Source organism: Oncorhynchus tshawytscha, linkage group LG05 (assembly GCF_018296145.1).
Source record: "Oncorhynchus tshawytscha isolate Ot180627B linkage group LG05, Otsh_v2.0, whole genome shotgun sequence".
NCBI classification, from domain to species: domain Eukaryota; kingdom Metazoa; phylum Chordata; class Actinopteri; order Salmoniformes; family Salmonidae; genus Oncorhynchus; species Oncorhynchus tshawytscha.
In genome coordinates this window covers 88,310,933-88,332,654 of record NC_056433.1, presented here as the reverse complement: position 1 = coordinate 88,332,654, position 21,722 = coordinate 88,310,933, and the positions used below count along the sequence as shown (strand labels likewise).

General features: G+C 41.3%; 1 protein-coding gene across 1 annotated transcript in view; it reads right to left on the bottom strand.

The window, feature by feature from the left end:
- Positions 1 to 16,153: 16,153 nt before the first annotated feature.
- LOC112251468 (sodium/potassium-transporting ATPase subunit beta-233-like) overlaps positions 16,154 to 21,722 on the bottom strand; it is a 32,636-nt gene continuing 27,067 nt past the window's right edge. Inside the window, exons 3-6 of the mRNA XM_042322661.1 lie at positions 20,557 to 20,712; positions 17,541 to 17,731; positions 16,779 to 16,862; positions 16,154 to 16,507 (exon numbers count right to left, since the gene is read on the bottom strand). Of these exons, the coding sequence (XP_042178595.1) occupies positions 16,247 to 16,507; positions 16,779 to 16,862; positions 17,541 to 17,731; positions 20,557 to 20,712 (692 nt within the window). The 3' untranslated portion in view covers positions 16,154 to 16,246. The remainder of the gene's footprint in view (positions 16,508 to 16,778; positions 16,863 to 17,540; positions 17,732 to 20,556; positions 20,713 to 21,722) is intronic.

Sequence of the window (21,722 nt, the reverse complement as noted above, 5' to 3'; positions counted from 1 at the left end):
GTCCCGTCACTAAGCAGAGAGAGGTCTGAATGAAACAGACAGGTGACCAGGACAGTCGACATGTTATGGACTGTAGCAGTGTAGCCTGAGGCAAGAAAAAGTGTGTGAACCCTTTGGAATTATCTGGATTTCTGCAAAAATTGGTCATAAAATTAGATCTGATCTTTTTCTATGTCACAACAACAGACAAACAGTCTGCTTAAACTAATAACGCACAAATTAATGTATTTTTCTTGTCTGTATTGAACACAGCATTTAAATATTCACAGTGTAGGTTGGGAAAAAGTATGTGAACCCCCCAAGGCTAATGACTTCTCCAAAAGCTAATTGGAGTCAGAAGTCAGATAACCTGGAGTCGAATCACTGAGACAAGATTTTTAGAAGTTGGTTAGAGCTGCCTTGCCCTATAAAAAAACACTCACAAAATTGGAGTTTGTTATTCACAAGAAGCATTGCCTGATGTGAACCATGCCTCGAACAAAAGACATCCCAGAAGACCTAAGATTAAGAATTGTTGACTTGCATAAAACTGGAAAGGGTTACAAAATTATCTCTAAAAGCCTTGATGTTCATCAGTCCACGGTAAGACACATTGTCTATAAATGGAGAAAGTTCAGCACTGTTGCTACTCTTCCTAGGAGTGGGAGGACACCACGGAAGAAGCCACTGCTGTCCAAAAAAAAACATTGCTGCATGTCTGAAGTTTGCAAAAGTGCACCTGGATGTTCCACGGTGCTACTGGCAAAATATTCTGTGGACAGATGAAATGATTCACACCAGGGATCCCAAAAATATTGAACTGTTTTTGAAAGAAAAGCAAATTTGTCCATTAAAATAACATGACATTGATCAGAAATACAGTGTAGACATTGTTAATGTTGTAAATCATTATTGTAGCTGGAAACGGCTGATTTTTTAAATGGAATATCTACATAGAAGTACAGAGGCCCATTATCAGCAACCATCACTCCTGTGTTCCAATGACACGTTGTGTTAGCTAATCCAAGTTTATGATTTTAAAAGGCTAATTGATCATTAGAAAACCCTTTTGCAATTATGTTAGCACAGCTGAAAACTGTTGAGCTCATTAAAGAATCCATAAAACTGGCCTTCTTCAGACTAGTCGAGTATCTGGAGCATCAGCATTTGAGGGTTTGATTACAGGCTCAAAATGGCCAGAAACAAAGTACTTTCTTTGGAAACTCATCAGTCTATTCTTGTTCTGAGAAATGAAGGCTATTCCATGCGAGAAATTACCAGGAAACTGAAGATCTCATACAATGCTGTGTACTACTCCCTTCACAGAACAGCGCAAACTGTTTCTAACCAGAATAGAAAGAGGAGTGGGAGGCCCCGGTGCACAACTGAGCAAGAGGACAAGTACGTCAGAGTGTCTAGTTTGAGAAACGGACACATCACAAGTCCTCAACTGGCAGCTTCATTAAATAGTACCTGCAAAACACCAGTCTCAACGTCAACAGTGAAGAGGCAACTCTGGGATGCTGGCCTTCTAGGCAGAATTCCTCTGTCCAGTGTCTGTGTTCTTTTGCCCATTTTAATATTTTCTTTCTATTGGCCAGTCTGAGAAGGCCAGGATCCCGGAGTCGCCTCTTCACTGTTGACGTTGAGACTGGTGTTTTGCCGGGACTATTTAAGCTGCCAGTTGAGGACTTGTCTGTAAACATCTAGTTTGTCTATTGGTTAGTGTTACATCTACAAACATCTAGTTTGTCTATTGGTTAGTGTTACATCTACAAACATCTAGTTTGTCTATTGGTTAGTGTTACATCTACAAACATCTAGTTTGTCTATTGGTTAGTGTTACATCTACAAACATCTAGTTTGTCTATTGGTTAGTGTTGCATCTACAAACATCTAGTTTGTCTATTGGTTAGTGTTACATCTACAAACATCTAGTTTGTCTATTGGTTAGTGTTACATCTACAAACATCTAGTTTGTCTATTGGTTAGTGTTACATCTACAAACATCTAGTTTGTCTATTGGTTAGTGTTACATCTACAAACATCTAGTTTGTCTATTGGTTAGTGTTACATCTACAAACATCTAGTTTGTCTATTGGTTAGTGTTGCATCTACAAACATCTAGTTTGTCTATTGGTTAGTGTTACATCTACAAACATCTAGTTTGTCTATTGGTTAGTGTTGCATCTACAAACATCTAGTTTGTCTATTGGTTAGTGTTGCATCTACAAACATCTAGTTTGTCTATTGGTTAGTGTTACATCTACAAACATCTAGTTTGTCTATTGGTTAGTGTTGCATCTACAAACATCTAGTTTGTCTATTGGTTAGTGTTACATCTACAAACATCTAGTTTGTCTATTGGTTAGTGTTACATCTACAAACATCTAGTTTGTCTATTGGTTAGTGTTACATCTACAAACATCTAGTTTGTCTATTGGTTAGTGTTACATCTACAAACATCTAGTTTGTCTATTGGTTAGTGTTACATCTACAAACATCTAGTTTGTCTATTGGTTAGTGTTACATCTACAAACATCTAGTTTGTCTATTGGTTAGTGTTACATCTACAAACATCTAGTTTGTCTATTGGTTAGTGTTACATCTACAAACATCTAGTTTGTCTATTGGTTAGTGTTGCATCTACAAACATCTAGTTTGTCTATTGGTTAGTGTTACATCTACAAACATCTAGTTTGTCTATTGGTTAGTGTTACATCTACAAACATCTAGTTTGTCTATTGGTTAGTGTTACATCTACAAACATCTAGTTTGTCTATTGGTTAGTGTTGCATCTACAAACATCTAGTTTGTCTATTGGTTAGTGTTGCATCTACAAACATCTAGTTTGTCTATTGGTTAGTGTTACATCTACAAACATCTAGTTTGTCTATTGGTTAGTGTTGCATCTACAAACATCTAGTTTGTCTATTGGTTAGTGTTACATCTACAAACATCTAGTTTGTCTATTGGTTAGTGTTGCATCTACAAACATCTAGTTTGTCTATTGGTTAGTGTTGCATCTACAAACATCTAGTTTGTCTATTGGTTAGTGTTACATCTACAAACATCTAGTTTGTCTATTGGTTAGTGTTGCATCTACAAACATCTAGTTTGTCTATTGGTTAGTGTTACATCTACAAACATCTAGTTTGTCTATTGGTTAGTGTTGCATCTACAAACATCTAGTTTGTCTATTGGTTAGTGTTACATCTACAAACATCTAGTTTGTCTATTGGTTAGTGTTGCATCTACAAACATCTAGTTTGTCTGTTCTTACATCTACAAAACAGTTTGTCATTGGTTAGTGGACCACAAACAAGTTTGTCTATTGCTTAGTGTTCATCGGCAAACATATCAGTTTGTCTATTCTGTTAATGGTCATCTACAAACATCAGTTTGTGGTTAGTGTTGCATCTACAAACATCTGTTTGTCTTATTGGTTGTGGTTTCTAGTTTGTCTAGTTAATTTGATCTACAAACATCTAGTTTGTCTGATTTAGTGTTGCATCTACAAACATCTGAACAGTTGATGTTGCATCTACAAAGATGTTTGTCTGTTAGTGTTGAACAAACATCTAGTTTGCATTTATTTGCATCTACAAACATCTAGTTTGTCTGGTAACTCTAATGAACATATACAAACATCTAGTTTGTCTAGTTAGAGTTGCATCTACAAAACTCTGGGTGTTGCTTTCTGTTTGTCTGTCCTCAGGAAAGAGCCAGTTTCATCAGTGGAGTGATGGATGGTTTCTGCAAACATATCTGTCTGAAATGGTCACCCACACAGACAGTGTTAGCATGTCTGTTCTTCTTATTGTTGTGGTTTCTTTGCAGCTGCCTGCCAGCCTGCCTGTCTGTCTGTCTGTCTGTCTGTCTGTCTGTCTGTTGTCTGAACCCTGTCTGTCATTTATTTGTCTGCAATGCCTGTCTGGTAAGCTATCACATATCTGTCTGCAGCTGAAACTCTGGGTAGCTTTCCTGTGTCCGTCTGTCTGAGAGCCAGTTTCATCATAGTGATGGATGGTTTCTGCCTGTCTGTCTGAGAAGCTATTACTGTCTGCCTGTCTGTCTGTCTGTCTGCCTGCCTGCCTGCCTGCCTGTCTGTCTGTCTGTCTGTCTGTCTGTCTGTCTGTCTGTCTGTCTGTCTGTCTGTCTGTCTGTCTGTCTGTCTGCCTGTCTGAGTAGCTATCACTGTCTGTCTGTCTGCCTGTCTGTCTGTAGCTATCACTGTCTGTCTGTCTGCCTGCCTGTCTGTCTGTCTGTCTGTCTGTCTGTCTGTCTGAGTAGCTATCACTGTCTGTCTGTCTGTCTGTAGCTTTCTGTCTGTCTGTCTGTCTGTCTGTCTGCTTTCTGTCTGTCTGTCTGAGTCTTCTGTCTGTCTGTCTGTTTTGAGTAGCTTTCACTGTCTGTCTGTCTGTCTGTCTGTCTGTCTGTCTGTGAGTGAACCTATCACTGTCTGTCTGTCTGTCTGTCTGTGAGTCTGTCTGTCTGTCTGTCTGTCTGTCTGTCTGTCTGTCTGTCTGTCTGTCTGTCTGTGAACCTATCACTGTCTGTCTGTCTGTCTGCCTGTCTGTCTGTGAGTGAACCTATCACTGTCTGCCTGGATGATATAATGTATGTGATATAATACAACCATGACAGTAATGTGCCTCAAAACAACACATGAATGACATTAGTTAACGATCATTCTCATTATTAAGCTAATTGTCAAATTTTACTTCATGCTTTCAATTTGCTTGATTTGCATCTTTCCACCAATTGGAATGATGACATGTAATGATTCTCTTTTACACAAATCAAATCAAATCACGTAGCACAGTAATTTATGCTCTGAGAGCGCCTTCACAAAGCATTTACACCCCCACATTTTGTTGTTACAGCCTGAATTCAAAATGGATTTTTATGATTAATTATTTTATTTTTAACTTACCCGTCTACTTTCCACAAAGTTTGCTGCTTCAGTGTCTTTAGATATTTTTGTCAGATGTTACTATGGAATACTGAAGTATAATTACAAGCATTTCAGAAGTGTCAAAGGCTTTTATTGACAATTACATGAAGTTGATGCAAAGAGTCAATATTTGCAGTGTTGACCCTTCTTTTTCAAGACCTCTGCAATCCGCCCTGGCATGCTGTCAATTAACTTCTGGGCCACATCCTGACTGATGGCCGCCCATTCTTGCATAATCAATGCTTGGAGTTTGTCAGAATTTGTGGGGTTTTGTTTGTCCACCCGCCTCTTGAGGATTGACCACAAGTTCTCAATGGGATTAAGGTCTGGGGAGTTTCCTGGCCAAGGACCCAAAATATCAATGTTTTGTTCCCCGAGCCACTTAGTTATCACTTTGCCTTATGGCAAGGTGCTCCATCATGCTGGAAAAGGCATTGTTCTTCACCAAACTGTTCCTGGATGGTTGGGAGAAGTTTCTCTCAGAGGATGTGTTGGTACCATTCTTTATTCATGGCTGTGTTCTTAGGCAAAATTGTGAGTGAGCCCACTCCCTTGTTTGAGAAGCAACCCCACACATGAATGGTCTCAGGATGCTGTACTGTTGGCATGACACAGGACTGATGGTAGCGTTCACCTTGTCTTCTCCAGACAAGCTTTTTACCGCATGCCCCAAACAATCGGAAAGGGGATTCATCAGAGAAAATGACTTTACCCCAGTCCTCAGCAGTCCAATCCCTGTACCTTTTGCAGAATATCAGTCTGTCCCTGATGTTTTTCCTGGAGAGAAGTGACTTCTTTGCTGCCCTTCTTGACACCAGGCCATCCTCCAAAAGTCTTCACCTCACTGTGCGTGCAGATGCACTCACACCTGCCTGCTGCCATTCCTGAGCAAGCTCTGTACTGGTGGTGCCCCGATCCCACAGCTGAATCAACTTTAGGAGACGGTCCTGGCGCTTGCTGGACTTTCTTGGGCGCCTTGAAGCCTTCTTCACAACAATTGAACCGCTCTCCTTGAAGTTCTTGATGATCCGATAAATGGTTGATTTAGGTGCAATCTTAATGGCAGCAATATCCTTGCCTGTGAAGCACTTTTTGTGCAAAGCAATGATGAAGGCACATGTTTCCTTGCAGGTAACCATGGTTGACAGAGGAAGAACAATGATTCCAAGCACCACCCATCTTTTGAAGCTTCTAGTCTGTTATTCGAACTCAATCAGCATGACAGAGTGATCTCCAGCCTTGTCCTCGTCAACACTCACACCTGTGTTAACGAGAGAATCACTGACATGATGTCAGCTGGTCCTTTTGTGGCAGGGCTGAAATGCAGTGGAAATGTTTTTTGGGGATTCAGTCATTTGCATGGCAAATAGGGACTTTGCAATTAATTGCAATTCATCTGATCACTCTTCATAACATTATGGAGTATATGCAAATTGCCATCATACAAACTGAGGCAGCAGACTTTGTGTGAAAATTAATATTTGTGTCATTCTCAAAACATTTGGCCACGACTGTAGTGTAGGGTTTACCAGGTGACACAATACCACATAATGATAAAATGAAAACATGTTTTTAGAATTTTTGCAAATTTATTGAAAATTAAATACAGAAATATCTAATTGACATAAGTCTTCCAACCCCTCAGTCAAGGGGGCGGCAGATAGCCTAGTGGTTAGAGCATTGGACTAGTAACCGAAAGGTTGCAAGATTGAATCCCTGAGCTGACAAGGTGAAAATTGGTCGTACTGCCCCTGAACAAGGCAGTTATCTCACTGTTCCTAGGCTGTCATTGAAAATAAGAATTTGTTCTTAACTGACTTGCCTAGTTGAAAGAAAATCACCTTTGGCATCAATTACAGCTGTGAGTATTTTTGGTCTCTAAGCACACCCGGATTGTACAATATTTACACATTATTATTTTATAAAATTCTTCAAGTTGGTTGTTGATCATTGCTAGACAGACATTTTCAAGCCAATTTTAAATAAATAATAAATAAATGTAATTAGGCCACTCGGAAGCATTCAATGTCGTCTTGGTAGGCAACTCCAGTCTATATTTGTCCTTGTGTTTTAGGTTATTGTCCTCCTGAAAGGTGAATTTGTCTCCCGGTGTCTGTTGGAAAGCAGACTGAACGCGGTTTAGGTTATTGTCCTCCTGAAAGGTGAATTTGTCTCCCGGTGTCTGTTGGAAAGCAGACTGAATGCGTTTTAGGTTATTGTCCTCCTGAAAGGTGAATTTGTCTCCCGGTGTCTGTTGGAAAGCAGACTGAATGCGGTTTTCTTCTTGGATTTCACCTGTGCTTTCCTCTATTCCATTTTGTTTTATCCTTAAAAAAAAAGCTAGTCCTTGCCGATGACAAGCACACCCATAACATGATGCAGCCACCACCATGCTTGAAAATATGAAGAGTGGTACTCAGTGATGTGTTGTGTTGGATTTGCCCCGACGTTTTGTATTCAGGATATTAAGTACATTTCTTTGCCACGTTTTTTTGCAGTTTTACTTTACTGCCTTGTTGTACACAGGATGCAGTTTTACTTTACTGCCTTGTTGTACACAGGATGCAGTTTTACTTTACTGCCTTGTTGTACACAGGATGCAGTTTTACTTTACTGCCTTGTTGTACACAGGATGCAGTTTTACTTTACTGCCTTGTTGTAAACAGGATGCAGTTTTACTTTACTGCGTTGTTGTAAACAGGATACAGTTTTACTTTACTGCCTTGTTGTAAACAGGATGCAGTTTTACTTTACTGCCTTGTTGTAAACAGGATGCAGTTTTACTTTACTGCCTTGTTGTAAACAGGATGCAGTTTTACTTTACTGCCTTGTTGTACACAGGATGCAGTTTTACTTTACTGCCTTGTTGTAAACAGGATGCAGTTTTACTTTACTGCCTTGTTGTAAACAGGATACAGTTTTACAGTTTAAACAGGATGCAGTTTTACTTTACTGCCTTGTTGTAAACAGGATGCAGTTTTACTTTACTGCCTTGTTGTAAACAGGATGCAGTTTTACTTTACTGCCTTGTTGTACTTTACAGTAAACAGGATGCAGTTTTACTTTACTGCCTTGTTGTAAACAGGATGCAGTTTTACTTTACTGCCTTGTTGTAAACAGGATGCAGTTTTTTTACTGCCTTGTTGTAAACAGGATGCAGTTTTACTTTACTGCCTTGTTGTAAACAGGATGCAGTTTTACTTTACTGCCTTGTTGTAAACAGGATGCAGTTTTACTTTACTGCCTTGTTGTAAACAGGATGCAGTTTTGCAGTTTTACTTTACTGCCTTGTTGTAAACAGGATGCAGTTTTACTTTACTGCCTTGTTTACACAGGATGCTTTACTGCCTTGTTGTAAACAGGATGCAGTTTTACTTTACTGCCTTGTTGTACACAGGATGCAGTTTTACTTTACTGCCTTGTTGTAAACAGGATGCAGTTTTACTTTACTGCCTTGTTGTAAACAGGATACAGTTTTTACTTTACTGTAAACAGGATGTTGCCTTGTAAACAGGATGCAGTTTTACTTTACTGCCTTGTTGTAAACAGGATGCAGTTTTACTTTACTGCCTTGTTGTACACAGGATGCAGTTTTACTTTACTGCCTTGTTGTACACAGGATGCAGTTTTACTTTACTGCCTTGTTGTACACAGGATGCAGTTTTACTTTACTGCCTTGTTGTACACAGGATGCATGTTTTACTTTACTGCCTTGTTGTAAACAGGATGCAGTTTTACTTTACTGCCTTGTTGTAAACAGGATGCAGTTTTACTTTACTGCCTTGTTGTAAACAGAATGCAGTTTTACTTTACTGCCTTGTTGTAAACAGGATGCATGTTTTACTTTACTGCCTTGTTGTAAACAGGATGCAGTTTTACTTTACTGCCTTGTTGTACACAGGATGCAGTTTTACTTTACTGCCTTGTTGTACACAGGATGCATGTTTTACTTTACTGCCTTGTTGTAAACAGGATGCAGTTTTACTTTACTGCCTTGTTGTAAACAGGATGCAGTTTTACTTTACTGCCTTGTTGTACACAGGATGCAGTTTTTTACAGGATGAAGTTTTTTACTGCCTTGTTGTACACAGGATGCAGTTTTACTTTACTGCCTTGTTGTAAACAGGATGCAGTTTTACTTTACTGCCTTGTTGTAAACAGGATGCAGTTTTACTTTACTGCCTTGTTGTAAACAGGATGGATGCAGCCTTGTTTAAACAGGATGCAGTTTTTTACTGCCTTGTTGTAAACAGGATGCAGTTTTACTTTACTGCCTTGTTGTAAACAGGATGCAGTTTTACTTTACTGCCTTGTTGTAAACAGGACACAGGATGCAGTTTTACTTTACTGCCTTGTTGTAAACAGGATGCAGTTTTACTTTACTGCCTTGTTGTAAACAGGATGCAGTTTTACTTTACTGCCTTGTTGTACACAGGATGCAGTTTGACTTTACTGCCTTGTTGTACACAGGATGCAGTTTTACTTTACTGCCTTGTTGTAAACAGGATGCATGTTTTACTTTACTGCCTTGTTGTAAACAGGATGCATGTTTTGGAATAAATGTTTTTATTCTGTAAAGGTTTCCTTCTTTTCACTCTGTCATTTATCTTAGTATTTGTTGAGTAACTACAATGTTGTGGATCCATGCTCAGTTTTCTACTATCACAGCCATGAAAACTCTGTAACTGATTTTAAAGTCAGGAAGGACGTATCTTTTATAGAGACTGGGTGGATTCATACACCATCCAAAGTGGAATTAATAACTTCACCATGCTATTCCCTACATAGTGCACTACATTTGAGGGAATAGGGTGCCAGCCCTGGTCAAATGTAGTGCACTATATAGGGAATAGGGTGCAAGCCCTGGTCAAATGTAGTGCACTATATAGGGGATAGGGTGCAAGCCCTGGTCAAATGTAGTGCACTATATAGGGGATAGGGTGCAAGCCCTGGTCAAATGTAGTGCACTATATAGTGAATAGGGTGCAAGCCCTGGTCAAATGTAGTGCACTATATAGGGGATAGGGTGCAAGCCCTGGTCAAATGTAGTGCACTATATAGGGGATAGGGTGCAAGCCCTGGTCAAATGTAGTGCACTATATAGGGGATAGGGTGCAAGCCCTGGTCAAATGTAGTGCACTATATAGGGAATAGGGCGACATTTGGGACAAAAAAGCACATTAAGTGTCTCATGACTCCAGTCTATGGGCCGAGAGAGAGAGAGAGAGGGAGGGAGGGAGGGTAGAAAGGAGGGAGGGAGAGAGGGAGGGAGGGAGGGAAGGAGGGAGAGAGGGGGAGGGAGGAAGTGAGGGAGGGGGAGGGAGAGAGAGAGGGGAGGGAGAGGGGAGGGAGAGAGGGAGGGGGGAGGGAGAGAAGGAAGGAAGGAAGGAGGGAGGGAAGGAGGGAGAGAGGGAAGGAAGGAAGGAAGGAAGGAGGGGAGGGAGGGAGAGAGGGAGGAGGGAGAGAAGGAGGGAGGGAAGGAGGAGGTCTGACCTGTTGGACAGCATTGTTGTGGCGAGAGAGAGAGCAGAGCTCCTGATCTGTGGCGCAGTGAGCGGAGCGGCCTGGCTCCTTGTTAATCATTAGCCTGGTGACTGGCTGTGCTGAGCTGCCTAACACATTCCAGGGCCCAGATGAACCACTGTGGCCCAGCACAGAGCGGAGAGGATAGGACCACTACACTGGACTGGAACCAATCCACAGTCCACTCCCTCTGTTATAGACCTGTCTAACTGTTATAGACCTGTCTAACTCCCTCTGTTATAGACCTGTCTAACTCCCTCTGTTATAGACCTGTCTAACTCTCTCTGTTATAGTCCTGTCTAACTATCTCTGGTATAGACCTGTCTAACTGTTATAGACCTGTCTAACTCTCTCTGTTATAGACCTGTCTAACTGTTATAGACCTGTCTAACTCCCTCTGTTATAGACCTGTCTAACTCTCTCTGTTATAGACCTGTCTAACTATCTCTGTTATAGTCCTGTCTAACTGTTATAGTCCTGTCTAACTGTTATAGACCTGTCTAACTCTGTTATAGACCTGTCTAACTGTTATAGACCTGTCTAACTCTGTTATAGACCTGTCTAACTGTTATAGACCTGTCTAACTCTGTTATAGACCTGTCTAACTCTGTTATAGACCTGTCTAACTCCCTCTGTTATAGTCCTGTCTAACTCCCTCTGTTATAGACCTGTCTAACTCTGTTATAGACCTGTCTAACTCTCTCTGTTATAGTCCTGTCTAACTCCCTCTGTTATAGACCTGTCTAACTCTGTTATAGACCTGTCTAACTCTCTCTGTTATAGTCCTGTCTAACTATCTCTGTTATAGACCTGTCTAACTGTTATAGACCTGTCTAACTCCCTCTGTTATAGACCTGTCTAACTGTTATAGACCTGTCTAACTCCCTCTGTTATAGACCTGTCTAACTCCCTCTGTTATAGACCTGTCTAACTCTCTCTGTTATAGACCTGTCTAACTGTTATAGACCTGTCTAACTCCCTCTGTTATAGACCTGTCTAACTCCCTCTGTTATAGACCTGTCTAACTCTCTCTGTTATAGACCTGTCCAACTCCTATTTATCTATCAATGTAATATGTTAGCTACATTGAATATAAACTAGAATTTCAGAAGCACTTTTAATTGATTTTTAATAGTTAATTCTAAGTTCATTTTCCCTTTCAACAGTTCCAATATTTCTTCAAGATTTTGGATGGATAAACTCTTTTTTTTACACCACAAATACAAATATGCACATTCCATTTCTATGAGTATGTATTTAAATAAAAGACATTTTGACTGCAGGATACATTTCTCAATTTATTTGTCTTTAAGGTCATATACACAGATTCAATTAAATGACAAGAGCAGATGGACTACTGACAAGGGTCCAGATGTTCAACATCGATCACATTTACACCAACAAAACCTCCTATTACACAGGGTTGCATTGCTTCTGATATTCTAACTTTTTGACCAGTGACTTTGGTATCGAATTCATACATTTAAACTTTTTCCTGCAAAAAAAAAAAAAAAAAAATGTACAACTGCATAAATATATAATTCTTCCAGCATGAAAATGGTTAAAACATTCATTAGAAAGTTACACCGCGTCATGTGATGTGAAAAAAAGGATGGTTTTAAAAGCACTGAGTTGCTGTCAGTGTTTCCATGAAGGAGGAAGGAAGATAGTCTCCCCTGCCTGCTGATGGACACACAGAACACAGCTAGTTGGAGACTACAGAGAGAAGAAGAGGAGGAGGAGGAGGAGAAGCATCACAGAGAGAAGAAGAGGAGGAGGAGAAGCATCACAGAGAGAAGAAGAGGAGGAGGAGGAGGAGAAGCATCACAGAGAGAAGAAGAGGAGGAGGAGGAGAAGCATCACAGAGAGAAGAAGAGGAGGAGGAGGAGGAGAAGCATCACAGAGAGAAGAAGAGGAGGAGGAGAAGCATCACAGAGAGAAGAAGAGGAGGAGGAGGAGGAGAAGTATCACAGAGAGAAGAAGAGGAGGAGGAGGAGGAGAAGAGGAGGAGGTGGAAGGAGAAATGTCAGAGAGAGAGAAGAGGAGGAGGAGGAGAAGCATCACAGAGAGAAGAAGAGGAGGAGGAGAAGCATCACAGAGAGAAGAAGAGGAGGAGGAGGAGAAGCATCACAGAGAGAAGAAGAGGAGGAGGAGGAGGAGAAGCATCACAGAGAGAAGAAGAGGAGAAGGAGGAGAAGCATCACAGAGAGAAGAAGAGGAGGAGGAGGAGAAGCATCACAGAGAGAAGAAGAAGAGGAGGTGGAAGGAGAAGAAGAGGAGGAGGTGGAAGGAGAAATGTCAGAGAGAGAGAAGAGGAGGAGGAGGTGGAAGGAGAAGAAGAGGAGGAGGTGGAAGGAGAAATGTCAGAGAGAAGAAGAGGAGGAGGTGGAAGGAGAAGAAGAGGAGGAGGTGGAAGGAGAAGTGTCAGAGAGAAGAAGAGGAGGAGGTGGAAGGAGAAGAAGAGGAGAAGGTGGAAGGAGAAATGTCAGAGAGAAGAATAGGAGGAGGTGGAAGGAGAAGAAGAGGAGGAGGTGGAAGGAGAAATGTCAGAGAGAGAAGAAGAGGAGGAGGTGGAAGGAGAAGAAAAGGAGGAGGTGGAAGGAGAAGTGTCAGAGAGAAGAAGAGGAGGAGGTGGAAGGAGAAGAAGAGGAGGAGGTGGAAGGAGAAGTGTCAGAGAGAAGAAGAGGAGGAGGTGGAAGGAGAAGTGTCAGAGAGAAGAAGAGGAGGAGGTGGAAGGAGAAGTGTCAGAGAGAAGAAGAGGAGGAGGTGGAAGGAGAAGTGTCAGAGAGAAGAAGAGGAGGAGGTGGAAGGAGAAGTGTCAGAGAGAAGAAGAGGAGGAGGTGGAAGGAGAAGTGTCAGAGAGAAGAAGAGGAGGAGGTGGAAGGAGAAGCGTCAAACAGAAATGATTCTCTCAATCAACTGAAAAATAAACAAAGGACCTAGAGAGAGATCAGTCACACTCAGACCTAGAGAGAGATCAGTCACACTCAGACCTAGAGAGAGATCAGTCACACTCAGACCTAGAGAGAGATCAGTCACACTCAGACCTAGAGAGAGATCAGTCACAGACCTAGAGAGAGATCAGTCACACTCAGACCTAGAGAGAGATCAGTCACAGACCTAGAGAGAGATCAGTCACACTCAGACCTAGAGAGAGATCAGTCACACTCAGACCTAGAGAGATCAGCCACACTCAGACCTAGAGAGAGATCAGTCACAGACCTAGAGAGAGATCAGTCACACTCAGACCTAGAGAGAGATCAGTCACACTCAGACCTAGAGAGAGATCAGTCACACTCAGACCTAGAGAGAGATCAGTCACACTCAGACCTAGAGAGAGATCAGTCACACTCAGACCTAGAGAGAGATCAGTCACACTCAGACCTAGAGAGAGATCAGTCACACTCAGACCTAGAGAGAGATCAGTCACACTCAGACCTAGAGAGAGATCAGTCACACTCAGACCTAGAGAGATCAGCCACACTCAGACCTAGAGAGAGATCAGTCACACTCAGACCTAGAGAGAGATCAGTCACAGACCTAGAGAGAGATCACTCACACTCAGACCTAGAGAGAGATCAGTCACACTCAGACCTAGAGAGAGATCAGTCACACTCAGACCTAGAGAGAGATCAGTCACACTCAGACCTAGAGAGAGATCAGTCACACTCAGACCTAGAGAGAGATCAGTCACACTCAGACCTAGAGAGAGATCAGTCACACTCAGACCTAGAGAGAGATCAGTCACACTCAGACCTAGAGAGAGATCACTCACACTCAGACCTAGAGAGAGATCAGTCACAGACCTAGAGAGAGATCACTCAGACCTAGAGAGAGATTAGAGCGTACCATGCCAGTCATTTCATTTAGTAAGAGTACATTAGCACACATTCACACACTCACATTTTAAAAAACAAACACATTTAACACATAAACACAAACACTTAAAGACACACACACACACCTTGGACCACTAAAGCCTACTGACAATAGACTAGAGAAATTACAACATGGCTTGGAAAGGACCACTGTATGCCACTACTGTACTGGAGACTCCAAACATATATAGGAAGGACATTAGGCAGAATACTTAGGGGGACAGACAGAAACACTGCTCGCTACATAACAGTAGTAGAATTGCTATTTACAGTAAAAGATGAATGTCCCATGGCTCAAGGACTTCTCATTTACAGTAGAATAAATATGTTGCTATTGTTACTCTTCCTGTGATGTACATTCTAACCCTAGACATTATGAAAAGCCGGTGTAATGTACATTCTAACCCTAGACATTATGAAAAGCCGGTGTAATGTACATTCTAACCCTAGACATTATGAAAAGCCGGTGTAATGTACATTCTAACCCTAGACATTATGAAAAGCCGGTGTGATGTACATTCTAACCCTAGACATTATGAAAAGCCGGTGTAATGTACATTCTAACCCTAGACATTATGAAAAGCCGGTGTAATGTACATTCTAACCCTAGACATTATGAAAAGCCGGTGTGATGTACATTCTAACCCTAGACATTATGAAAAGCCGGTGTGATGTACATTCTAACCCTAGACATTATGAAAAGCCGGTGTGATGTACATTCTAACCCTAGACATTATGAAAAGCCGGTGTGATGTACATTCTAACCCTAGACATTATGAAAAGCCGGTGTAATGTACATTCTAACCCTAGACATTATGAAAAAATGTACATTCTAACCCTAGACATTATGAAAAGTGTAATGTACATTCTAACCCTAGACATTATGAAAAGCCGGTGTAATGTACATTCTAACCCTAGACATTATGAAAAGCCGGTGTAATGTACATTCTAACCCTAGACATTATGAAAAGCCGGTGTAATGTACATTCTAACCCTAGACATTATGAAAAGCCGGTGTAATGTACATTCTAACCCTAGACATTATGAAAAGCCGGTGTAATGTACAGATTAACCCTAGACATTATGAAAAGCCGGTGTAATGTACATTCTAACCCTAGACATTATGAAAAGCCGGTGTAAAGCACACAGATTAACTGTAGACATTATGTGTAATGTACATTTCTAACCCTGAGACATTATGAAAAGCCGGTGTAAAGCACACAGATTAACTGTAGACATTATGAAAAGACCGGTGTAATGTACATTCTAACCCTAGACATTATGAAAAGCCGGTGTGAACATTCTAACCCTAGACATTATGAAAACGGTGTGATGACATTTAACCCTAGACATTATGCCGGTGTGATGTACATTCTAACCCTAGACATTATGAAAAGCCGGTGTGATGTACATTCTAACCCTAGACATTATGAAAAGCCGGTGTGATGTACATTCTAACCCTAGACATTAGCACACGGTGTGATGTACATTAACCCTAGACATTATGAAAAGCCGGTGTGATGTACATTCTAACCCTAGACATTATGAAAAGCCGGTGTGATGTACATTCTAACCCTAGACATTATGAAAAGCCGGTGTGATGTACATTCTAACCCTAGACATTATGAAAAGCCGGTGTGATGTACATTCTAACCCTAGACATTATGAAAAGCCGGTGTGATGTACATTCTAACCCTAGACATTATGAAAAGCCGGTGTGATGTACATTCTAACCCTAGACATTATGAAAAGCCGGTGTAAAGCACACAGATTAACTGTAGGTCCCGTATATTATGAAAGTTTGTTCCAAGACAAGTCATGTTTTAATTGAACTATTTTTCTTTATTTCTCTTAAATCAACTTGTTTTGAAATAGGGGCAGAGAAAAAGTGCTATTTTCATAGCTGAGGTCATAAATTGGTGATGGTGAACTTAACGTCAAATCGTCCTTGGTAGCGATCTTTCTCGCTGTAGTCAATGTTCGCTCCATACACTTTGCACTCAAGACGCAGCTCCTCGTTGAAGGTGAGGTTGGTAAACTGGATGGCCACCAGAGGCTGTAAGTAATTGGGGTGCAGCAGCTTGCCATAGTAGGGGTAGTACTGGAGGGGGAACCCCATGCCCATGCCGTAGTACTTGATCTCACCAATCTTGCTAGCATCCTCCTCTCTCTGTAGAGAATGACAGGATGGCATCCCAGTTAGTGGACTTTCCCGAAGGTAAAAACCACATACAGAGACCTAGCATAGCATTTATCCAGATAACTAAAGCTTCATGGTGTGGTTGCATCAGAAATGGCACCCTATAGAGTGCACTACTTTTCACCAGAGCCCTATTGACCCTGGTCAACAGTAGTGTACTATATAGGGAATAGGGTGCAATTTTGGATGCAGTACACTGTATATGTTCATGATGTGCTTCACAGTGCCATGTGTGGCGTACCTTGTTCTGACAGTGGATGGGGATAACGTTGGTCTGGACTCTGCTCTGGCCGGCTTCAGGGACGGAAGCACTGTTGGTTGGAGGCTGAAACAAAACCCAGACCAATCAACATTATCATATTAACCTATCACAGACAGACCAATCAGCATTATCATATTAATCTATCACAGACAGACCAATCAGCATTATCATATTAACCTATCACAGACAGACCAATCCACATTATCATATTAACATATCACAGACAGACCAATCAGCATCATCATATTAACCTATCACAGACAGACCAATCAGCATTATCATATTAACCTATCACAGACAGACCAATCAGCATTATCATATTAACCTATCACAGACAGACCAATCTGCATTATCATATTAACCTATCACAGACAGACCGATCAGCATTATCATATTAACCTATCACAGACAGACCAATCAGCATTATCATATTAACCTATCACAGACAGACCAATCAGCATTATCATATTAACCTTTCACAGACAGACCAATCTGCATTATCATATTAACCTATCACAGACAGACCAATCAGCATTATCATATTAACCTATCACAGACAGACCAATCAGCATTATCATATTAACCTATCACAGACAGACCGATCAGCATTATCATATTAACCTATCACAGACAGACCAATCAGCATTATCATATTAAGAAACCTAAAATAAATAAATACATTTTCTGAGAGTTAGCTAATCAACGGTATAAACTAGATTAGCGTGGGGCAGGTGGACATACCCTTGGTCGGAAGTTGATGATCCTGTTGAGCTTGGCGATCAGACAGGGTTTCCCATCCTTGAAGCCAAAGTTTTCGTCGTGACCATCCAGACCAGCACAGGGTCCCAGCCAGGTCCGCTTGAACCTGCAGGCCTTCCTCGCTCCAAGGTCACTCTCCAGCTCACCACGGTCCCTGTACGATTCAGGTAATGCTACAGGCACAGAGAGACCAATTAGATCAGTCACCTGAGCAGACAATATAGACCAGTAACTAAACCCTAACAGGGTACATTAGTACACCAGACACAGCATAACTAAACCCTAACAGGGTACATTAATACCCCAGACACAGCATAACTAAACCCTAACAGGGTACATTAATACCCCAGACACAGCATAACTAAACCCTAACAGGGTACATTAGTACACCAGACACAGCATAACTAAACCCTAACAGGGTACATTAATACCCCAGACACAGCATAACTAAACCCTAACAGGGTACATTAGTACACCAGACACAGCATAACTAAACCCTAACAGGGTACATTAATACCCCAGACACAGCATAACTAAACCCTAACAGGGTACATTAGTACACCAGACACAGCATAACTAAACCCTAACAGGGTACATTAGTACATTAATACACCAGACACAGCATAACTAAACCCTAACAGGGTACATTAGTACATTAATACCCCCAGACACAGCATAACTAAACCCTAACGGGGTACATTAATACCCCAGACACAGCATAACTAAACCCTAACAGGGTACATTAGTACATTAATACCCCAGACACAGCATAACTAAACCCTAACAGGGTACATTAATACCCCAGACACAGCATAATTAAACCCTAACAGGGTACATTAGTACCCCAGACACAGCATAACTAAACCCTAACAGGGTACATTAGTACATTAATACCCCCAGACACAGCATAACTAAACCCTAACAGGGTACATTAGTACATTAATACCCCAGACACAGCATATTTAAACCCTAACAGGGTAAATTATACACCAGACACAGCATAACTAAACCCTAACAGGGTATATTAATACATTAATACCCCCAGACACAGCATAACTAAACCCTAACAGGGTACATTAATACCCCAGACACAGCATAACTAAACCCTAACAGGGTACATTAGTACATTAATACCCCCAGACACAGCATAACTAAACCCTAACAGGGTACATTAGTACATTAATACCCCAGACACAGCATATCTAAACCCTAACAGGGTACATTAATACCCCAGACACAGCATAACTAAACCCTAACAGGGTACATTAGTACACCAGACACAGCATAACTAAACCCTAACAGGGCTACTAGTCTGTACTAGTGTCTACTAGTCTGTACTAGTCTCTACTAGTTTCTACTAGTTGTACTAGGGTCTACTAGTCTGTACTAGTTTCTACTAGTCTGTACTAGTGTCTACTAGTCTGTAGTAGTCTCTACTAGTTTCTACTAGTTGTACTAGTGTCTACTATTCTGTACTAGTTTCTAGTATTCTGTACTAGTGTCTACTAGTCTGTAGCAGTGTCTACTAGTCTGTACTAGTGTCTACTAGCTTCTACTAGTTGTACGAATGTCTACTAGTGTCTACTAGTCTGTACTAGTGTCTACTAGTTTCTACTAGTCTGTACTAGTTTCTACTAGTCTGTACTGGGGTCTACTAGTCTGTACCTGTGTCTACTAGTCTGTACTGGGGTCTACTAGTCTGTACTGGTGTCTACTAGTCTGTACTAGTGTCTACTAGTCTGTAACAGTGTCTACTAGTCTGTATTGGTGTCTACTAGTCTGTACTAGTGTCTACTAGTCTGTACTAGTTTCTACTAGTCTGTACTGGTGTCTACAAGTTTCTACTACTCTGTACTAGTGTCTACTAGTTTCTACTAGTTGTACTAGTGCCTACTAGTCTGTACTAGTGTCTACTAGTTTCTACTAGTCTGTACTACTTTACACTAGTCTGTACCAGTGTCTACTAGTCTGTACTGGTGACTACTAGTCTGTACTAGTGTCTACTAGTTTCTACTAGTCTGTACTAGTTTCTACTAGTCTGTACCAGTGTCTACTAGTGTCTACTAGTCTGTACTAGTGTCTACTAGTTTCTACTAGTCTGTACTAGTTTCTACTAGTCTGTACCAGTGTCTACTAGTGTCTACTAGTCTGTACTAGTTTCTACTAGTCTGTACTAGTGTCTACTAGTTTCTACTAGTCTGTACTAGTTTCTACTAGTCTGTACCAGTGTCTACTAGTGTCTACTAGTCTGTACTAGTTTCTACTAGTCTGTACCAGTGTCTACTAGTGTCTACTAGTCTGTACTAGTTTCTACTAGTCTGTACCAGTGTCTACTAGTCTGTACTAGTGTCTACTAGTTTCTACTAGTCTGTACTAGTTTCTACTAGTCTGTACCAGTGTCTACTAGTGTCTACTAGTCTGTACTAGTGTCTACTAGTTTCTACTAGTCTGTACTAGTTTCTACTAGTCTGTACCAGTGTCTACTAGTGTCTACTAGTCTGTACTAGTTTCTACTAGTCTGTACTAGTGTCTACTAGTTTCTACTAGTCTGTACTAGTTTCTACTAGTCTGTACCAGTGTCTACTAGTGTCTACTAGTCTGTACTAGTTTCTAATAGTCTGTACCAGTGTCTACTAGTGTCTACTAGTCTGTACTAGTTTCTACTAGTCTGTACTAGTGTCTACTAGTTTCTACTAGTCTGTACTAGTTTCTACTAGTCTGTACCAGTGTCTACTAGTGTCTACTAGTCTGTACTAGTTTCTACTAGTCTGTACCAGAGCCTACTAGTCTGTACTAGTGTCTACTAGTGTCTACTAGTCTGTACTAGTTTCTACTAGTCTGTACCAGTGTCTACTAGTGTCTACTAGTCTGTACTAGTTTCTACTAGTCTGTACCAGAGCCTACTAGTCTGTACTAGTGTCTACTAGTGTCTACTAGTCTGTACTAGTTTCTACTAGTCTGTACTAGTGTCTACTAGTTTCTACTAGTCTGTACTTGCCTCCACAGTCTTCGTACTTGTTCTGGTCGGTCTGCCTCTCCTCATCGTACATCTCCAGGAAGTCCTTGATGCTCTTGGTGTATTTCAGATACGTCTCCACATCGTTGACGTTGTAAGAGATCTCAAACTTCTCAGAGCGTGGGGTGTGGGATAGACCTGTAGATAGACAACACACTGGGTCACTATGGATGATAGACCTGTAGATAGACAACACACTGGGTCAGTATGGATGATAGATCTGTAGATAGACAACACACTGGGTCAGTATGGATGATAGATCTGTAGATAGACAACACACTGGGTCAGTATGGATGATAGATCTGTAGATAGACAACACACTGGGTCAGTATGGATGATAGACAACACACTGGGTCAGTATGGATGATAGACAACACACTGGGTCAGTATGGATGATAGACAACACACTGGGTCAGTATGGATGATAGACAACACACTGGGTCAGTATGGATGATAGACAACACACTGGGTCAGTATGGATGATAGACAACACACTGGGTCAGTATGGATGATAGACAACACACTGGGTCAGTATGGATGATAGCCAACACACTGGGTCAGTATGGATGATAGCCAACACACTGGGTCAGTATGGATGATAGCCAACACACTAGGTCAGTATGGATGATAGCCAACACACTAGGTCAGTATGGATGATAGCCAACACACTAGGTCAGTATGGATGATAGCCAACACACTAGGTCAGTATGGATGATAGCCAACACACTGGGTCAGTATGGATGATAGCCAACACACTGGGTCAGTATGGATGATAGCCAACACACTGGGTCAGTATGGATGATAGCCAACACACTAGGTCAGTATGGATGATAGCCAACACACTAGGTCAGTATGGATGATAGCCAACACACTGGGTCAGTATGGATGATAGCCAACACACTAGGTCAGTATGGATGATAGCCAACACACTAGGTCAGTATGGATGATAGCCAACACACTAGGTCAGTATGGATGATAGCCAACACACTGGGTCAGTATGGATGATAGCCAACACACTAGGTCAGTATGGATGATAGCCAACACACTAGGTCAGTATGGATGATAGCCAACACACTAGGTCAGTATGGATGATAGCCAACACACTAGGTCAGTATGGATGATAGCCAACACACTAGGTCAGTATGGAT